The 22,518-nt window shown below is 38.3% G+C and overlaps 1 protein-coding gene and 1 long non-coding RNA gene across 2 annotated transcripts; one reads left to right on the forward strand and one right to left on the reverse strand.

The window, feature by feature from the left end:
* Positions 1–2,951: 2,951 nt before the first annotated feature.
* On the reverse strand, positions 2,952–22,306 carry LOC132121004 (parathyroid hormone/parathyroid hormone-related peptide receptor-like). Its single transcript, XM_059530208.1, has 14 exons — positions 22,177–22,306; positions 21,748–21,989; positions 17,688–17,793; positions 17,050–17,160; positions 14,888–15,009; positions 12,481–12,575; positions 7,807–7,960; positions 7,550–7,703; positions 7,349–7,409; positions 6,310–6,376; positions 6,022–6,116; positions 5,798–5,939; positions 5,146–5,187; positions 2,952–3,464 (listed from the first exon to the last, which is right to left on the reverse strand). Exons 2-14 carry the CDS (start codon positions 21,811–21,813, stop codon positions 3,027–3,029), a joined length of 1,653 nt encoding a protein of 550 aa, XP_059386191.1. The 5' UTR covers positions 21,814–21,989; positions 22,177–22,306; the 3' UTR covers positions 2,952–3,026.
* LOC132121005 (uncharacterized) lies at positions 3,102–4,198 on the forward strand. Its single transcript, XR_009426196.1, has 3 exons — positions 3,102–3,235; positions 3,414–3,527; positions 3,826–4,198. It is a non-coding gene; the product is annotated as an uncharacterized LOC132121005 (long non-coding RNA).
* Positions 22,307–22,518: the final 212 nt, after the last annotated feature.

The following is a 22,518-nucleotide window of genomic DNA, read 5'->3' on the forward strand; positions in this document are numbered from 1 at the left end:
ATTTTTTTATTTTGTTTGCAATGAATTGGTGCCGTCAGAATGAGAGTCCAAAAAGCTGATAGAAACACGAATCCACAAGTAATTTACATGACTCCAGTCCATCAGTTGACAGCTGTGTGTTTGTAAGAAACAATTCCATCATGAATATGTTTTTAACTTCAAACTCTTCCTCTTGAGATGCAATTACCCATATATCCACTAGAGGTCCTCTTGTTAGCATCATTCAAATTGCTGAGACATGCAACACAGAATACTTTTATTTTGTTGCACTGTGAAATGTAAAAATGAAAAGATGTCAGTAATTGTTCACTGGATCTGAATTGCAGAATCATAAAAGAAAAAATATAACAAACAATGCATGGAAGACAAGTTTGGTGCTTGCACATTTGTATGTGAAGCAGGCCGAGACTGTCTGTTTCCTGGGCTAGGTTTAGACCTGAAGCTCTGCTGTGAAATGCCTGACTGCAGTGAGAGGGCATCTAGGGCAGAGTGCTGAAAGAATGTGAAATATATAGTTTTAGAGCAGAAGAAAGACTATGAGGGAAAGAACGGATCCATAATAGAATGACAAAATGTTCAATTGTTTTGAACTGGGATAGAAGTAAAAAATGTCTGCCAATCAAACACAAAACACATGCCTTCTTTCGCAGCCATTTTTAAAAACCTGATTTTAAAACATTTTAGGAAAACTTATATATCCACTTACACCGTGGACATTATTTTGTCACTGATTTGAATGTAAGTGCTGGTTTCCTTGTGTCCTGGTGAAACTGTTTACTGTGTTTATCATTAAGATTATAATGACTGCCATTAATGAAGTACATATTCCAGTGACATAAACATTTAATAAATAATTAAAATAAGTATTACACCTATCACAGACATTCCAGATTTTATTCAACACACATCTAAAATTATGATTATGATGCCTTTTTTTTGTCAGCCAGTCAGCAGAATGATTTCTAATTACTGTATAAAATTACAAAATATTATAACCATCATGATCTTTTGAGTTTGGTTAATAATGCATTTAGCTGTGCAACAAAAGCCAATCTCTTAGAAATTAGAGCCCATGTTCCAAATGCAGATTAAAGTAAGCATCATATGATCATGATGGCTTGAGCAGAGATTTGAAGAGACTCTTCAGTTTATGCTACCTGTTATCTGGTAGGCACAACATGGACTGTCTTACAAATACTAAAACAGGTTTTTAATCCAGGACATTATTTTGATTTTCCTAATGAACATTAAATTATTTAAAACAATAAAAAGAGGCAACTAAGCATTCATTTTTACAGTTCATTTGTTACAGTTTATCATGCAGTTTTCTATCTAGTGGCCTACAGGTTATTCACCTGACTTACTTACTAAAGGTTGCATGGTCAGACCCACATAATAACACAGGATCTAAAAAGAAATGCTTAAATGCCCCTTTAAGTTATGTACAAACCTTTCAACTAATCTGAGTAATTAAGTATCAGGAGGAGAACATCCTGTCCACTGATGTCCAGTAAAATCCAGTGACATTTACATCTTTATATTGTATGCACAGTATGCATGACAAATATATTTGCTTGACTTTTTAGCTTCAGACATCATAATTAAAATATTAAAATTTCAACATTTTCTCAAAAAAAATTAGTGGTGCTTCTGCTTTTAGAAACTCACCGCCATATTGTTAGTGTGCTGGGGTTGGTTGCTGCAGGGTTTTCTAAAATGTTTTCAGCATGTTACTATGGTGTGCAAGGTGGTTTCTAGAATGTTGTTGGATTTTATTTCATATATTTATTTAGCAGACACTTTTATCCAAAGCAACTTACAGTGCTTTAAGGCGAGACACTGCAGGTGAATAGGGCAAAAAAAATAACTAATAGTTATCACCTTACTTACCCAGTTGATTGATTACATTGATTATTGCAAACATTTTTTGTATTACAAGTTTTCAAAAATGTTATGTTTAAATATGCAAATTAGGCATTATTTAATGAAATATGTGCTAATTTGCATAAATGTCTAGTACAAAAATCTGAACACTAGATGAAGTCAGTTTCAAATTTTTTGTTTAATTCTTTTGACATATTAGAGTCAAATGTTTTTACAGAGGGAATTCTGGTTATCTTTTCTTGTCACTCCATAATTCAGAAAATACTTTGAACAGCCAGAAAACAATATACAGTATTTTCACAATTTTGGGGGGAATAAAATGTTGTATAAAATCAAGGAAAATATATATGAACAAATCCCTCTGTAAAAACCTTCAGAATATAGACAGGAATAAAAATGTCAAGTTTGGTGTGTGTAAGTGCTACTGAAGTGGAGATTTATGGCTCAGTGTTGAAGAAAAAATCATTTTGAGAAAACGGGCTTTAAAAATATGTATTGTAATTGAAATCTATTGACACAAACAGATAAAGTGCTATAAAAGAAACACTTAACAGTGTCTTTTGGATGTTTTCCTTCTACTAGTTTGAAAAAGCATTTTATGAAAAACCAAAAAGCCCAAAATCTCAAAATTGACAGGTGCTTGAAAAAACAGTGTTTTTGCCTGCAGTGTCTCACCTTAAGGCTAACATTTTTTTTTTTACCTATCATGTGTTCCCTGGGAATCAAACCCACAACCTTTTGCACTGCTAAAACAATGCTCTACCACTGAGCCACAGGAACACTAGATGGTTGCTTACTGGCCCAGGTCAAAATTGCACATGATGTCTCTAGATTAGGTCTTTCTTGATGGCAAATGGGATTTTTGTTTGCTTGTTTAATAGTCTTTGTGGCATAATGTACCATGAATTAATTTAGATTAATTTCTCATTTTCTTTTTAAAAATTTATAAATAAATGAAAACAAAATCAAAGTTACAGTGAGTGTATGGCCATGGAATGATACCAGTTTTTGAATGATTTAAATTGTATGTATAGCTATTTTATTTTATAATTGTACATTAATTAACTTGTATTAATATAGACTATCTAATACTAAGGGCTTCTAACCATAGTATGCACTGCTAATGTTCAGCCAGAAGACTGTCAAAGCATTGTTTCCAGTTCTTTCAAAGACATGGAACCAGATTGTTCATCATCTGCTACAAAATATGGCTCAAAATCGTGCTCACTTTCCTCTGCATTCCTGCTGGTCTGCTTGCATGGAGACTTTTTCCCATCATTTAGCCTCAGAGCCAGTTCATGCTGCCGCACTGTAAAACACACAGTCTCTGTGTCGTGAGGTGCATACCCAGGTAAGTTTCCTGAATGGTGGAGACGTGATTGTCCTTTGGCCCCCATGGTCCCCAGAGGCAGGCCTTTAGTGCTGCTGACACTGAGGCACACACTCTGTGTGGTAGTGTGTGACATCATGCCTCCATAATAGCCACTTCCACATCCCGCACTGCTGTTGACACGTGCCTTCTGATTCAGGTCTAATGCAAGACTGCGTCTCAGCCATGCCTTCTTAACCTCTGCCTGCACCTGTTCATCGTGGAGAGATATAAAAAGAAAGAGAGAGACAGAGAAACAAACACAAATTTAAAGGTGATGTAAATGGTCTCTTCTGTGTTAAAATACAATCTCCTATTGCAGCTTGTGTCCCAAATGAAAACCACTTATACTATGTACCATCTAGTGTATGAAGGTGATTCTGTCATTCAGCATTGGAGTCTCATAGCCTCCCCCTCCGTTATGTGATTACCAATACAGCAAAAATATATATTTTAAAATATGCTTAAAGCTCAATGGAATATATTATTGAAATTAAAAATACATTTTGTTGTAACCTTTGTTTCCCAAAATATATTTCAATATATACAATATATTTCAAAATGTATTTCAGGGGCAAGAAAATAAATTTCCAGTCTTACAGTATAGGCTACATTTAGGCTAAATGTAGACTGAGTGCACAGCAGTGAATCAACTGTATTTGAAGTGCACCCTTTTTTGGAGCTCTTCAGTGTGAACTCACTACTAGTGCTATTTTTGCAACAAAATTGCGTAGTGCATTTACATAAATTGAGATCCACCTATCAACCTCCATTTTATTTAAGAACGGATGTGGCTATTTGTAACTTGAATGTGCGAGGTATCATCAGCTTCCAGTTATTTTTATCTGTAGAAAACAGCTTGTAATGCTGCTTGATATTGGAAACTGGTATTTTTTTTTATTGTTAAAATGTAGTACATGCATTACTGTAATTATAAACACACTGAATTGTTAATTGCAGCATAGATAGTATACTGTTTTCAGCACTTTTTATTCTCCTTGTCATTTTACCTATTGTGGTGGCTAATTAATCAGAAGCCTTGCACACTAAATGAAAATAGCTTCTTTCGCATTTCAAAATAAAGTGGGTAGTTCAACCAGAAATGTCAGTCCAAACTGTGTGAAAGAATTTTTCAGCCATAGTCAGATGGACAAAAACTCAGAATGAAGGATTGATTAAAAGATGACAGAATTTAAAGGGATATTTCACATAAAATTTAAAATTCTGTCATTAATTACTCATACTCAATGTCATTCCAAACATGTTAGACCTTTGTTTATCTTTAGAACACAAATTAAAATATAGACAGCAATGGAACTGTTGAATAAATATTTTTTTTTTTTGCACACAAAAAGTATTCTCATAGCTTCATTAAATTAAGGTTGAACCACTGATGTCACATGAATATTTTATCGATGTTCTTACTACCTTTCTGGACCTTGAACATGGTAGTTCCCTTGCTGTCTGTGGAGGGTCAGGGAGCTCTCGGATTTCATCAAAAATATCTTCATTTGTGTTCTTACGGGTTTGGAACGACATGAGGGTGAGTAATTGATGAAATTTGGGGCAAACCATGCCTTTACATTTTAGGTGAGCCATGCCTTTGAATATGCAGAGACAAATAAGACAAATATAAACCTTTTGTAGGTTGATTCTACCAAAAACTGTAAATACTTTGGAGCCTTCAAAACATTGTACTGTTGGCTTGATTCAAAATAGCAACAGTAGCTAAAGTCATTATTCTTACAATTAAATTATTTTAGAAATTGCACTCTGCACTTTAAACATGCATTACATACACACGTATTGTTCAAGTTCACACCGGTTGAGCAACACTTTAGGTAAATACAGTAAGCACACACATATATTAATCTAAAGTGTCAAACACTCACCTCCCCATTGCAAAAGCAGTAAATAAACGCCACAAAGAAACCCTGTAAAAATGAAAATTTGTCATCAAGGAAAAGCACACACTTTTCAGGGCAACAACTATGTATGATGCGTCCTAACCAAGGTAGCATGAACATTTCCAGAGACAAGTTCTTTGTATGGTGAAAGCTGTATCTGTTAATATTATTTAATGGACCTGAGTTAGCATGAACTATAGTAACAAATAATATTAGTATTTAATCTCAAACTAATCTTAATCTAAAAAAATATGATACTATGTATTTAATATTTAACTAATCAAAAAAACAAAAAACAGTAACATAATAAATACCGTAACAAATGTGTTGTTCATTTTTAGCTAATGTTAGTTAATGCATTAACTGATGTTAACTTATGGGACCTTAAAGTGTTACCCTGTCATCTCAAATCATAAATTCTCATTGAAAATTAATAATTCTGTTTGTCTTGTCACTGTAAGTGTAAATCATTGTCACTGTGAACAAAGACTATTCTATTTTTAGCAATTGAATCCCAAGGTAGTTTCCTTCATATGCAATTTATTGCAGATTATAGATTTAAAACGTCCTTTAAAATTACCCATGCTGGCTGGATCTGATTTTATAACTTTTATTTATTTGTCAAACTGGAATATACCTGTGAAGAGTTGAAGAGCATCTCATAATGCATCTGAATCTGCCACAGCAGACCTGTTATATCCGTGTATGGAAGAGCCATAAACAGCATGTAATGAACTCCAAACAGCGGCATCAGCACCAGGGTTGACTTCAGCAGCTTCCTATATAGGACACAGCAAACAAATCACTGCAAATCACATGTGTGTTTATGTGTGTGTGTCTGTGTGTGTGGTAATTTATAACCTGTACTGCTGTCTAGGGTCCAGTTTTCCTGTGTTTGTTTCCCACAACTTAGAGGCCAAAACTCGGATGATATTAAGGAAGAGGAAAAAGTTAACCTAAATAAGTAAAACACACCAAAAATAAGTAATTTTTCAGGTGGGTATTTACTTATAGGAAATGTTTGGTATTGGTAAAATATGGATAATATATATTGCATTTTATAAAGTACAGATTTTTGTTACTGCATATGGCATACTGAATTTAAATATTTTAATTTTTATTATCATTTATTGGAGAAAAAAATCTTACAACAATGGCAGCCAGGATTGGCACTTGATAGATCCATTTCAGATTGCCTGCACTTATATCCCAGCACCTAGATATGAAGAAATCCAAACTTCAGTGCTTTATTAACCTTTGCAATGTTAGTTAATAAACATGTTCATATTAGTTCACAGTGCATTAACTAATGTTAACAGATACAATTTTTATTTTTAATCATGTTTTAAACATCAACTAAGATAGTTAACTAATTTTAACAAATGAAACCTTATAGTAAAGGGTTACCAAAATTCGTAACTCGATCACAAGTGTATGGTAAAATAGTGATTTAAAAACAATACACTCAGGCTTATTTGGGTTTAGATGGTGAAAATTACTGGACAACCATCATTTAATCTTGCTTAAACAATATAGGCCCTACTAACAAACAAAATAATGGAGAACCACTATGTAGTGGAATATAAAGCTGCGTATCATCCATCCCATACCTTTGCCATTCTATCCTGGACCACATTTCCCATAATCCATTGCCTGGACTCATCATGCCTGATTGTTTTCACCTGTTGCTCATTAGTCTTGCATGTGTCATAGCTGCAGCTATACCACATGTCTACAACGGATGCAACAGCTAAATTCTGTCTACACTGGACACCACAAAGCGACTGCTGCAAATCATTTGAATTTTGTGTCAGTACATCATAAATAAAATGAGGCAGCAGTTTACTGTAAGGGGATTTGTCGTGTCACGGCACACCAGTGTAGACAGCATCACAGACTATGATGTGTTTGTCCTCATGCCTGTTTTGACTACGATTGTGGATTATTCCTCTAATAAACTTGTATAAACTTGTTTTGTGACAGGTTCAGCCAGTGACTATTTTTAGGAAGGCCGACAATAAGTTTTGCCTGGAATTTGCTTTAAAACTATGTGTCAAAACCTTAACCTTTTGGAAGAAAAATTTGTGGTCTGATGGGAGTTGTTAACATTTCGAGGTTTAACAGAAACCTTTGAATGTAGGCGCTGAATGCATCTGTGCCACATGTTTGTAGATATGTGTAAACCTACTGTGTGTCTGCCAGAGACACCCGGGCACTGACCCATATGGATACAAACACTGCGGGTATTCCTATGAAAGAGGAAGCAAGAGAGCCTGAAACACGACATTAAAGGAAAATATTTACATTTATTTCACCCTCAAGGATATAATGGATTGCTTAACACATATTACTTTCAAATGCTAACTTCAAATTAAAAGTGACAACTCACCCCAGCCTATGATTGTTAAAGCCCACAGACAGTTTTTGTCAGACAGGAAGGCCATGAAGATCAGACTATGCAAATACAGACCCTCCACCAGGATCCAATAATGATTGGTTGCCAAGAGATACAGGAAGAGGGTCACAGCAACCTTGCAGCCCACCTGATAGCACACCGACCAATAAAACTAATGTTGGACTCTGCAGACAATTTGTATTTATGTACAGTATTTATGTATTCATGTGCAAATGTGTTTTTGTGAGAACCATGTAGGGTCTTTGTCCAATGGTCCCATCTTCTAGTTTGTCCTCTTCTGTGACAGTATAAAGAACGGCGTCTTTCACAAATATACTTATTGCTCGGCATATGAATGATGTGAAGAGGTGGATGTGGATGTAGTTACGGGTGCAATGGAGACGTCTAGAAAAAAAAGAAATAAAGACAAAATAATCACATTGACTTCGAAGTAGTTGTGGAAAATTATTCATTTCATTGTCTCATAGGTCACAAGACAACACAGATGTATTTCATCCGGACTGAATTCATATACCACACACATATATGAAACATACTGTGACGAGTGGGGCGGGGCCGAGAGCTGTGGGAACGAGGCAAGGCTGGTGGAGTGATTGGAGATGAGCGACACCTGCTCGACCCACCGGTCTCGAGTCCCACGGAGGAGATGGAAGGATATAAAACTGGAGCGACGACAGTGAAGGACGAGAGAGGACCAGGCCTGGGTTTTAGTTGTGTTTGGTTTTTATTTGTGCGCGTCCCGTGGTTCCCGCCTCCTTCCTCCGGGCTTCGGCACCACTGTAACAACGTACAAACTTCATAATCATCTGGAAGAAGAAGGCGGGAACTGGCGGACAAATCAAACTTTAATAATCAAAATAAACACAAAACAGCGCGTCAGCCCCTCACGGACGACTGACGTGCACAAATAAAAACCAAACACAACTAAAACCCAGGCCTGGTCCTCTCTCGTCCTTCACTGTCGTCGCTCCTGTTTTATATCCTTCCATCTCCTCCGTGGCACTCGAGACCGGTGGGTCGAGCAGGTGTCGCTCATCTCCAATCACTCCACCGGCCTAGCCTCGTTCCCACGGCTCTCGGCCCCGCTCCACTCGTCACCCTTATGAAAATCAACCATGGTTTTACTACAAATAAAACCAAAAAACCATGGTTACTATAGTTAAACCATGGTAACCACAAATTAACCATGGTTTTGCTAAATTAACCATAGTTTAACCATGGTATTTGTAGTAAATCTGTGGTTATACAAATGGTAGTCAACACGCCAAAAAACCATGGGTTACTACAGTTTTACTATAATAAAACCATGGTTATTTTTCGTAAGGACATACTTTTTTATATGTTGTGAAGCCAAATGTAGTATTTATGCAATTTTGAGATTTCGGACACAACTTTAGCTTGTGAAAAAGAATATAGTGTGGAAATTGCAGTAATTTGCAAGGGACAACTTCTCACCTTGAGCACATGAATGCTTGTCTCGTTTATTTAAAAGCAGAAAACAGAATACTCGAACAATGGCGCTGACCAGCGTGTTACGTCATCACGCATTCTGAACATTTAAAGGGACCACGATCCCTGAACAGTTATGCAGAACACAGTGTACAGAACTACACTTAACAATGGTGAATTATGTCTGTCACATTCACTACACACGTCCCCCCAGAATTCACCATATCAGAAAAACCCAACTGTCGTATCAACCGGCCACAGCGACTGCGCTGTACCGGAGGTCGAGGAGGCCCCACTGCAGCTGGTGTACCGTCATTACCCGGGAGAGGGGCATGGGGTGTGGGAGGCTTGGGTGGGGTGGGAGCACTGGGTGGGGGCAGAGCAGGAGGCCGTCCGCGTCGTGGGGGCTGGGCCAAGTCAATGGGCCTGGCCACATCCAAATGAGCCGGTTTAAGGCGGTCAATGGAGAGTCGCTCCGGTTTGCCACCCCTGTCCACCACAAAAGTGTTTGTCCCCTGTCTCCAGAACTCGGAACGGGCCCTCGTAGGGCAGGTGTAGCGGTCTTCTGTGGGCATCGTAGCGAATAATAACATAGGCGGCTGTTTGAAGTCCAGCGGGGATGTGCAACTGAGGGAGACCGTGACAGGAAGTTGGAACAGGTGCAAAAAACCTCGCATTATCCCGTAGAGTAGACCGCTGGAGAATGGCAGACCAGGGAACCGTGGTGCTAGGGACAAAATCCCCTGGTATTCACAGCAGTTGTCCGTAAACAAGCTCCGCGGATGAGGACTGAAGGTCCTCCTTTGGTGCAGTCCTGATACCCAGCATCACCCATGGGAGCTTGTCGACCCAGTTGCTGTCTTTGAGGCTGGCACGCAGGGCAGCCTTCATCGATCTATGAAAACGCTCACAGAGTCCGTTAGTCTGCGGGTGATATGCAGTCGTGCGGTGGAGTCTCACTCCGAGGCTCTGTGCGACAGCGTCCCAAAGCTCGGACGTGAACTGTGCACCTCGGTCAGAGGAAATGTCCGAAGGGGTGCCGAAACGGGCAATCCAGGTGCCAATAAATGCCCGTGTCATCTCGACAGATGCCCCCGATGTCAGTGGTACAGCCTCAGGCCAGCGGGTGGTCCTGTCAACCATGGTTAACAAATATGTGAAACCTTGAGAGGAGGGCAGAGGACCAACCAGGCCCACGTTTACGTGGTCAAAACGCCTCTCAGGAACCGGGAATGTTTCTAACGGGGCTTTAGTGTGGCGGTGTACTTTGGCCCATTGGCACTCAACATAGGTGTTAGCCCAGTCCCTAACGTCCTTCTTGAGGCCGTGCCACACAAACTTTGCTGAAACAAGCCTCTGTGAAGCTTTCGCACCTGGGTGGGAGAGACCATGGATGGCATCAAAAATTGATGCCTCCACCCCGAGGGAACGATAGGCCGAGGACTACCTGTGGAGATGTCACACAGGAGCATTGTGCCGGCTTTGCCAAAAACCACGTCCTTGATCTGCAGCCCTGTAGTCGAGGTTTTCAGGCGTTGCACGTCTGGGTCTGTGGTCTGAATCGCGGCCATGCGGTTGAAATCCAAACCAAGATGGACTGCCCCCGCCAGAGCCCGTGATAGGCAATCCGCCACGTGGTTGCTCTTACCGGCAATGTGCTGCAAGTCCGTGGTGAACTCTGAAATGTAAGACAGATGCCGTTGCTGGCGGGCGGACCACGGCTCAGCCACCTTGGCCATGGCAAAAGTCAGCGGCTTGTGGTCCACAAAAGCAGTGAAGTGACGGCATTCCAGCAGGGAACGAAAGTGTCTAATGGCGAGGTAGATACCTAGCAGCTCCCGGTCGAAAGTGCTGTACTTCCGCTCAACAAAGGCGCAGCTGACGGCTAAAGAAAGCCAGCGGCTGCCAGGCCCCACCTACCCACTGCTCGTAAACCGCACCGACAGCATACTCAGAGGCGTCCGAGGTGATGGCAATGGGGGCTGTAGGAGAAGGATGCGCCAGCATGGTGGCGTTCGCTAATGCTGCTTTAGTGGCATCAAAAGCCTTGACTCTGCTCTCAGTCCAGTCCACAGCGTGTTTGGGTTTACCTTTTAAGGCCTTGTGCAAGGGCCCCATGAGCTGAGCGGCTCGAGGGATGAAGCGGTGATAAAAATTCACCATGCCGAGGAACTCCTGCAGGGATTTGACAGTGAGCGGGCGTGGGAACTGTATGACTGCCTCCACCTTTGATGGGAGAGGAACTGCCCCGTCCTTAGTGACTCTGTGTCCTAGGAAGTCGATGGTGGAGAGACCGAACTGGCACTTTTGGCAGGGTTGACAATTAGTCCATGGTGGCTAAGCCGCTCAAAAAGGGTTCGGAGGTGCGCCAGGTGCTGAGACTTGGACATGCTCGCCACCAGGATGTCATCCAAGTACACAAAAAGGAAAGGCAGGTCCCGCAAAACAGAGTCAATGAGGCGCTGGAAAGATTGGGCGGCATTTTTAATGCCGAACGGCATGCCCAGGAACTCAAACAGACCAAACGGCATGATCACTGCTGTTTTGGGAATGTCCAGTGTGTGTACCGGCACCTGATGATATCCCCGGACGAGGTCCACCTTGGAAAAAATCACGCAATGCGAACTGCACTTCAGTCTGGGCGAACCATGCCGATGCTGACGATTCCCAGAATTCGGGGAGTTTGAGGGTGACAGCGTTCGCGGTCATGATCGCGTCGTGTCTCTGGATACGTCCAGCAGACTAATGTCGGGGTCACCAGTGTGGAAATTGCAGTAATTTGCAAGGGACAACTTCTCAGCATGTTACGTCATTACGCATTCCAAACATTTAAAGGGACCACGATCCCTGAACAGTTATGCAGAACACAGTGTACAGAACTACACTTAACAATGGTGAATTATGTCTGTCACATTCACTACAATAGCATACTTTAGCATACGTTTTAGTACATACTTTTAAAAAAGTACTTACAATGAAATGATATGCTTTAAAAGAATATAACTAAGTGTGAACTGAATATAATGCTTTATGAGAAATTTAAGTAAATATTTATATGTTATTTTACAATTACTTGTTTCTAGTTAAATAGTATTATTATTAATTACTAGTGTGAACTAAATGTAATATTCTGGCTTTGCATGGGTAAATTATAAAAAGCCTGGCACAACTATTCCCTACTCTATTCCTCAGAGTGTCTTATCATGAGATCATAGAAAAGATATCTCAATCAGTGTAAGTTTGTGTCTATACACATGGTTATGGATGTAGATATGCATTAAGAGACACTCATCAACATAAATCAGCTACAGATTGAGTGGACATGGAAACATATAGCATCTTGCTGTATTAGATTTGATTTTTTTTATTGTTTACTGTCCTGGATATATTCAGTGCCACTCTTATACTTTCAAAAAATGATATTTGTCTTGTCGAAATGTTTATTTTGTACTTACTTGAAATAGCATAGGATAAAGACAGCCACCAGTAATGAAGCCAGTGATATAGAGTATCCAATAGTGTACATGAGGTAAAGTCGCTCAAAGACCTCCTAAAAAAAACAGCAAAATAGTACACTTATAGAATTACGCACATGTTAATGTACATTTTAGTCCATGGCCAAAAAATACTATGGAAGCCTGTTTCCGCCACTAAATAAAAAATAAAACAAGGTAATGATAATTGTGACATTAATTAATTTAATTATTTTAATGCAATTAAATTGCAAGTTATAAATTTTGAATTGCGAGTTATAAAGTCAGAATTGTGTGATATAAACTCGCAATTGCGAGGAAAAAGTCTGAATTGTGAGATAAAAAGTCACAATTACCTTGTTTTCTTTCTTATTCAGTGGTGGAAACGGGCTTCCATAAAATACTTTTCATCTCCAAATTAAAAACTTTTTCTGTGTTGCTACAGTATGTAGATGTTTCTGTATGGTTGCTATTGGTGGCTGGTTACTGACCCATGTAAAAAGAGTCCATATCAAATCTTCTATGATATATTTGTCTAAAGAAATGATTCAATTTAATATGAATTTAGAATATTGAAATTTTTTACCATTTTGTTCAAACCATCTACTGTGATCAAGTGATGACTTGACTCTGCCAATGAGTTACATTCTGAAATTTATTACTTTCAATTAGGGAGTTGTTTAAATCACTAAACTAAGTTTAAATCACTAAATATGAGCAAGCAACAACAATACATGACATAAATTACAACCCGAATTCCGGAAAAGTTGGGATGTTTTTTAAATTTTAATAAAATGAAAACTAAAAGACTTTCAAATCACATGAGCCAATATTTTATTCACAATAGAACATAGATAACATAGCAAATGTTTAAACTGAGAAAGTTTACAATTTTATGCACAAAATGAGCTCATTTCAATTTTGATTTCTGCTACAGGTCTCAAAATAGTTGGGACGGGGCATGTTTACCATGGTGTAGCATCTCCTTTTCTTTTCAAAACAGTTTGAAGACGTCTGGGCATTGAGGCTATGAGTTGCTGGAGTTTTGCTGGTGGAATTTGGTCCCATTCTTGCCTTATATAGATTTCCAGCTGCTGAAGAGTTCGTGGTCGTCTTTGACGTATTTTTCGTTTAATGATGCGTCAAATGTTCTCTATAGGTGAAAGATCTGGACTGCAGGCAGGCCAGGTTAGCATCCGGGCTCTTCTACGACGAAGCCATGCTGTTGTTATAGCTGCAGTATGTGGTTTTGCATTGTCCTGCTGAAATAAACAAGGCCTTCCCTGAAATAGACGTTGTTTGGAGGGAAGCATATGTTGCTCTAAAACCTTTATATACCTTTCAGCATTCACAGAGCCTTCCAAAACATGCAAGCTCACCATACCGTATGCACTTATGCACCCCCATACCATCAGAGATGCTGGCTTTTGAACTGCACGCTGATAACCTGCTGGAAGGTCTCCCTCCTCTTTAGCCCGGAGGACACGGCGTCCGTGATTTCCAACAAGAATGTCAAATTTGGACTCGTCTGACCATAAAACACTATTCCACTTTGAAATAGTCCATTTTAAATGAGCCTTGGCCCACAGGACACGACGGCGCTTCTGGACCATGTTCACATATGGCTTCCTTTTTGCATGATAGAGCTTTAGTTGGCATCTGCTGATGGCACGGCGGATTGTGTTTACCGACAGTGGTTTCTGAAAGTATTCCTGGGCCCATTTAGTAATGTCATTGACACAATCATGCCGATGAGTGATGCAGTGTCGTCTGAGAGCCCGAAGACCACGGGCATCCAATAAAGGTCTCCGGCCTTGTCCCTTACGCACAGAGATTTCTCCAGTTTCTCTGAATCTTTTGATGATGTTATGCACTGTAGATGATGAGATTTGCAAAGCCTTTGCAATTTGACGTTGAGGAACATTGTTTTTAAAGTTTTCCACAATTTTTTTACGCAGTCTTTCACAGATTGGAGAGCCTCTGCCCATCTTTACTTCTGAGAGACTCTGCTTCTCTAAGACAAAGCTTTTATAGCTAATCATGTTACAGACCTGATATCAATTAACTTAATTAATCACTAGATGTTCTCCCAGCTGAATCTTTTCAAAACTGCTTGCTTTTTTAGCCATTTGTTGCCCCCGTGCCAACTTTTTTGAGACCTGTAGCAGGCATTAAATTTTAAATGAGCTAATTAAGTGGATAAAAGTGTAAAATTTCTCAGTTTAAACATTTGCTACGTTATCTATGTTCTATTGTGAATAAAATATTGGCTCATGTGATTTGAAATTCCTTTAGTTTTCATTTTATTAAAATTTAAAAAACGTCCCAACTTTTCCGGAATTCGGGTTGTAGATTATAGCTGCCTATGAGTTATGAAATTTGCACACACCTCCTGATTGCTGTGGTTAGTGTGCAGGTAGGTGGTGCATTCTGTGTAGTTGGCCCATGTCCGGTTTATAGTGGACACCTGCTCCCAGTCGCCTGATGTGTCACAGTGGCGATATGCGTAACCTACAGTACAAGGCAAAACCGAAATGCTTAATACTTAAGTAAATAGATAGATACACCAAAAAAAGTACCTGCCTCTGAGGACATTTCTACAGCTATTTTGTGCACTGTTTTAAGCTGAATTACCTTTACAAAAAAGAAGTGTGCTTTTAGTATTTTAATAAAAAAAAAAGTGAGTAAACTTTCAGTGTAGTTTGTATGTACTTATGTGTCATATATTTGACCCTGGAACACAAGACCAGTCATTAGGGTCAGAAAGCTGAATAAATAAGCTTTCCATTGATGTATGGTTTGTTAGGATTGGACAATATATGGCTGATATACAACTTTTTGAAATCTGGAATTTGAGGGTGCAAAAAAAATCGAAATACAGAGAAAATCGCCTTTAAAGTTTTCCTTGTGAAGTTCTTAGCAAAGTATATTACTAATCAAAAATGGCGTTTTGATATATTTACAGTAGGAAATGTACAAAATATCTTCATGGAACATGATCTTTACTTTTCGGCACAAAAGAAAAATACATTTTTGACACATAAATGTATTTGGCAATACATACTGTAGATTGATGCATACTGTAGATTGGCGATTGCTATAAATATACCCCAGCGACTTAAGACTGTTTTTGTGGTCCAGGGTCACATATATACTTAACAAATATATACTTAAAGGGACAGTTCACCTTCAGTTGCCTATCCTATTGACTTCCATAGTATGAAGAGAGAAAAAAACACCATGCAAGTCAATGGGGACCAGCAACTGAAGGTGAACTATCCCTTTAAGTCCTTTCAATAAAGAGGAAAGCTGCATTTAGATCCACATTCTCCACTCACTCCAATAACTGTGACAGAAAAACACACCTAGAAAAGAGATGTGCCTAGTAGTATTTAATTTTATTATACAAGACTTAATGAACAGTTAAAAACCAATATCCCTTTTCCTGTTGATGGTCCCCAAGGGAAATTAAGTTGTTGTTTTTTTTGTTTTTGTTTTTTGTCAAGGCTGTGCTCATTACGAGTGATTACTCTTTCACCGTGGATGAAGTATAGGAAGACTTTGATTACAATTCGTCAACCACAGACTCACACCCTCAACACTCCCTCAGCTCAGCCTAGATGCTTGGATTCCCTGGCTTCCCCTCGGCCCTCCGAGCCCATGGCTATACCATGGCCTGTCAACCCATCGCTCTACCTTAGCTTTACACTCTCTTGTCTCCACCATGGTCCATAATCACTTTGGCTCCACAGGTCTGCCTTGTCCCTCTGGTTCCCCCTCAGTCAGGCATCAGCCAGGTTTTGCTACAGACTTCCGTCTGTGGCTATTCCTCAGCTCTCCACTCCATTGGCTCCGTCCACAGGGCTCCTCTTCATCTGGCTCCCTCTCTCCCACCGGCTCCGCCTTGGTCTTTAACTTCAGCTTCATTCCAGTCCCATGATCATGTTCCACTGACCACCATGGGCATTCAGACCAGCAGTTTCATCATGGGTCTATGTCTCTTTGGCTCCGCCTTTCCCCGGCTCCACCTCGGTCGATCAATCCCCTGGTTCCCCTTGATTCACAGCCACGGCTTCACCCTGGCCTCCCTCCATCGACTCCACTGTGGGCTCTTCCTCCACCGGCTCCTCAAGGGTCTCTTCCTCTGCCAGTCCCTCAATTTTTTTCACCCACGGGTACCTGCACCCCCTCCCACCCCTTCGGTGTAGTCACCAGGTGGCAACTCTGAGTGTAAATGTCATGTTTTGTTTACTTAAAAGTATGAACTGAAATAAACTAAATTGCAGGGCCATTTAGTCCCAAGAAGTAATGAAACTATACTACTAGAACATTGATTTTAGTGTCCTTACTTCATAAAGTGTGCTTTACTAACGTGAAATGGATTTGAAATACTTCTTTTCTGTAAGAGAATGTAGCTTTTCAGGGTTAAAAGACTTTTTGCTTTCCCAGATTAATATCCAGGGTAGAGTAAGTAAGGCATTTATAGGTTAATTAGGTTAATTACATATTCTTCAGATTTAATTGTATTTAGTTCAGGGGGGTTTAGGCTACCTTTGTGGTTGAAGTCATAGATGTACTCAGGACACAGAACTGCAACCATCTGATCAGGCTTTCCCATGGGCCAGCAAATGATCCCATCCCATTCAGGAACACAGTGATCCTCTGAAAATACACACAAATATCATGTTTTACCAAAAGTATAACATCGAATACATCTATGCAGTCAACAAAATGGTGACAAGTCAAATTAATCTCCTCATATTGTAACCCAATATATAGTCCTGTATATTTCCTCAAAACCCAACAGCAGTGGATTCATATTCATCACACAGTTTAATCAATACTTTATCCCACTATAAGTAACAATGGGAACTGAGCTTAAATCAATGTTCCTTATCTTAAAATCTTCATATAAACAGGGCTACAGTCTAATTTGCAATCCTGCTTTCTCAAGGAAATTGGATCTGTGGGGTTAGGAAGATACAATCTTTTGATGGGTTCAGTATAGCTGACCATTTGTCACAAGTACTTTTTTATATTATATTGAATTAAACATTTAATTTAATTAGATATGGTAGGCAGGGTAGATATCAGCATAAGTAAGTCATATGGGCATACATGCACATTTGATTTCTCACCAAAGCAAACTTGTGATTAAGAGCACATCAAGCAGAAATACATTCTAATACCTCTGACCACATCCAACTGTGCACGGATGCTTCTCTCACACCTCGCCCGTGCATCAATCAGAAGAAAGATCTGTTCATCTCTGGTGATGACATCATCAGAATCAATCTGTAGTAAGAGCAGCACAGAAAGAGAAAACATTACTCTCTCCCTTTCACATTTTTCACTTTACATAATTCCAAACCAAATCATGATGTATACCAACCGCAGAATATCATCAACATATTTTGATTCTGAAAGATTTGTTGTGGGGTTTCATTGTACATTCTACATGGTAGACAAAATTATATTTCTAAAAAATAAAAAAGCTCATTTAACTGTATTGAATGTGCATTTGTGGATTTTTATAAAAAATGATGAAATAAAAGGCCACTTAAGTGTACTTAGATTTCCCTTTTAATGACTTAACACACTTTAATGCACTTTTACAAAATCCGCTTTATGTGGATATTAAAAGTTTTTATTTTTTTAAACACATTTTAAATAGTTTTTTAAATAATTATTTGTAAAGCTTAAAAGAAGCACACTTATTTTGATGTGATAACTAACACACTAAAGTAAGTATAAATAAAAAAAGGCAAATAATACATAAACATGTTGAAAAAAAGTAGCTTGGCCATTTCATCTGCACATGTGGGACTGCAACAGAATAACAGCTAACTCCCTTATATGCATATACGTGTTGATTTATCATTTTCTACAATCTCAGCTGAAATCATTGATATATCATCCATCTATCACCACATCTAGCACAGCTTCTTTTAGGCTGATGTGCTGTCTCTCAGTGTTGTGAAATATTTGCACAGTCCTGTGGTATGTGACGAGCTCTCTTCAACCTCCAGGATGAGAGAGCATATCCAACCTTACACACCCCACACCCATGGGCATCCCTTACCGCCGTCCCATACTATGAGCCCTGATCTCGACTAAACACAGAAGCATTTGTGCCCTGAATACATTCACCGGCAATTAGAAATACAAAGAAAGAAAGAAAGAAAGAAAAAAGAAAGAAAGAGTGTCCCAAACAAGATAAGAACAGAATGAACATATACAAAAAAATAGAGATCTAAACAAACTCCTGTGTAATTGTAACAAACTTTAAATCATTCAGCTTGTTGAGAACAAATGTCCATTCAAAGTGATTAAACCTATGATTTCATATTAAAATATAAGACCTTAACTAAATCTTGAGACCAGAATACCACAGAGACTTGACAATTAGCACTTTTGATCTGAATTTATGAACGACCTCCTAACAACCATCCTGAACACCCAAACATGTAGCTCTATGATAAATTACTTTTATCATAATATATCATATTTTTCGTTGTTGTTGTTGTTTCATGTTACTAATAATGATCTTACACTCTAAAAAATACTGAGTTGTTTCAACCCAACTTTGGGTCAATATAGACTAACCCAGCTGTTGGGTTAAATTTTGTAATTAAATTTTTAACCCAAAAGTTGGGTTAGCCCATATTTGACCCAAAGTTGGGTTGAAACAACCCAGTGTTTTTTAGAGTGTATCATCATTTTATGTATGCATGTATATATGTATTTATCTGTGTGTGTTTGTGTGTGTGTGTGCCTACTTATCCATACTTTGGGGACAACTTTGTATCCAAAAGTCAGTTAAACCTGACAAAATGTCCAAAAACCTCATGTCCTCATTTGTAAAACTGCTATAAATTAAATTAAAATTAAATTTAAATGTATCTATTTAGCAGACGCTTTTATCCAAAGCGACTTACAGTGCATTCAGGCTATCAATTTTTACCTATCATGTGTTCCCGGGGAATCAAACCCCCAACCTTGCGCTTAATAGCGCAGTGCTCTACCAATTGAGCTACAGGAACAAAAAAAAAATATATATATATATAGTATAGCATAAAAATAAAGTAGTTTTTTTTTTTTTTTTTGGTAAAAATGCAGAAAGTTTTCTGTAAGGGTTAGGTGTAGGGTTGGTGTAGGGAGATAGAATATACAGTCTGTATAGTATAAAAACCATTAAGCCTATGGAATTTCCCCATTTCGATAGCTAAGTAAATGTGTGTGTGTGTGTGTGTGTGTGTGTGTGTGTGTGTGTGTGTTTGTAAAAGCATCACTAAATGTACATTGCCCTTTCTCTTAAACTGTACTACACTCAAAATTTCAAATTACAAATGCTATGCTAAAATGCTTTACAATTTCATGCATAGACAAATATAACATTAATCACAGCATCATCATTACAGTTCACATTAGTCCTTGAGAGAGCAAGTGAAATTACATGTGAAATCATTTCACTAAAACTGCAAAAAGTCAATTAATCAACTGTTACATTTGATTAGTGTTTTTTTTTACCCCAGAAAAACATAGACATTAATGAACCACATTCTCACACAATCTATATCGCCATTGATTCGTAATAATTGGTTTGTGTGACTGCCCAGTGTTAAAGCATTTGTAAGGATGTCATCTGATAGACATAAGTGAAGGTTTATTTCATTAGACATTTAATTCATGTTTGAAGAGGGTTATTCTATTTCAGTGGTCGAGAAGTAAACTTTTGACCTTGCACATTAATCTAAAAACACCTGAATAAGTCTAAAGATCACTTCATTTCAAGATGTTCATACACCTGTCTTCTCCAGTCAAAGTGCAATTAGTGGCATGGCAGTGCTCTTGATCAATAGTGCTTCTTTAGGTCATGTTAATTCCCTTTCTAAATTGTCTGTTTATCGAGTGTTCATCTCTCACTGACAGCCTCATTTTCTGCTTCATTGAACATGTGCATGCATTAGCCAGTAATTCTTTTTGAGACTGACAGGACAAACAAAGAGATACACTTTCATTTCCTCAATAGCAAGAAATATAGGACATGCACAGCCCTGAAAAAAAAATCTTAAAAGAAGTGAGCTTCCACATTTGTAGTTTGCTGATACCACTTTAAGCAAAAGACTAATATACTTTTTCTACCTATAATGCCTAACAAAAATGTGGGTAATAAAGGGTAATTTTCCCTTCGTAGTGATTTCTCTTTCAATTTCCCTTTCAAGTGATTTCTTGGTTGGGGAATCACACACAGCCCTGCCTGCAGTCTTCTCATGGACCAATCAAACCAAACAAATCTACTTGTGTATTGTGACATTGTGACATTGATTCAACTAGACAATTGGGAAAGCTGATCAACAGAAGATGACCACATGTGTTCATCAATGACCCTGCATTTTGAATTGGATTTAAAGTAAAAATCAATTTACATTTTAGTCACATTAGAGAAGATTAAGAGCACTACAGATATCTCCAAAAGATCATGCACAGTCATTCACAATATTTGTCTATATTTTTTTTGTATTCATTTAGTTTGATCTTATAGTTTAGGTAAGTGTTTGCATATTCACATACAGTATATTTGCACTTAATTTGGTCTCATTCTTTATCCGAACAGATTTTATTAGTTTCAGATACTGATATACCTAGTTATATCAATATAAGTAGTTTTTAGGAAATTCTCTGAATCAAAATTGCTAACTATTGATAGAGACAAGAACAAATAAAAAGAAAGAATTAAAACTAACAGATTGTCTAAACCAAACAAGTAGTTAATATATTCAGTTACTGATTTATAAGTGGTGAGGAGGGAAAGCAGAAGACAACGGTATACAAACCTTGTGAAAAATAAGTAGATTTTTGCATAGGTTTAAAACGGATAATTATAACAGAAATTCTAGACTTCATAAGAATGGATTTAAGTGCGAACTCTGTGTCAGAAAGTTTTTGACCCACTTAAGTAAAATTGTATATGTAATTTTCGAATTACTTTTATTGTCTTTGAAATATAGTTAAAGTGTACCGCCAAATGTACTGACACACATTAAACCCAAATTTGTTTAAATGTCATTTCTATTGATACCTGCACATTTTTAATCTTGAAATTGCAATTTAGTACAATGGAAATGTATTATCTGGCACATCAGATAAGTGAAGTACACATGCACATACACTTGAGTGCATTCTTTTTCACAAGGTAAAGTCTAGACAAATTTGTGCAAACTGGAATGTCAGCAGTGAAATACTCACCAGAGCTCTGGCGTTCATCAGCACACAGCTCAACAAAAAGACCACAGAAACCTCCACTGACACCATGCTTAACCCAAGATCTCTGACCTTTTCCAGAACTTCAGCTCACCAGAGAGCTCCTGTTTCTCTTCAGGACATGGCGGTTTAACTGAGGTCCAGAGGAATGACGTTTGCGGCCGTTAATGTTTTGTTGTGTTAAAGCTGATGTTATTCGGATGCTGTTGTGTCCATCAATGATTCAACTGTTTGAGAATGATCGATAGTTTGTTTTAGTTGAGGTTAATTTATGGAATACCTGGATACACTTATATTTACATTTGTAGACATATAAAAAAAAAAGTAAAATTCACTTCCTTATAATCTTTTTTAAAGTAAAATAATAATAATAATAATAATAATACCGAAAGATGACAGTTGAGTATTCTTTACCCATCATAGATGACACTCTTTCATTTCTCAGATTCTTGGTCTCTTATCCTTGATTGAAGATGAATTTGGAGATCTGTTAAAGAGAGTCTGTCATTGTAGAGATGTGATCTGTATGTGAGCATATGTGTTGTGAGTGTTCAGAGGTAAGCAGTCTGGTGGTCATCGCTGGCCCTTGGCTTTTGGGCTCCACCACTGTTTATTATGTGGGATGGGCATGAAGAATGTTAACCCTTCATTGTCATGAGAAGACAAAGCCCTGACTTTCTAAGCCCATTCATGCACACACATTACAAACATTATTAACTTTTATCACTGAGATTTACATTTAAATTTAGTCATTTA

The sequence above is a fragment of the Carassius carassius genome, chromosome 39, assembly GCF_963082965.1.
Source record: "Carassius carassius chromosome 39, fCarCar2.1, whole genome shotgun sequence".
NCBI lineage: Eukaryota > Metazoa > Chordata > Actinopteri > Cypriniformes > Cyprinidae > Carassius > Carassius carassius.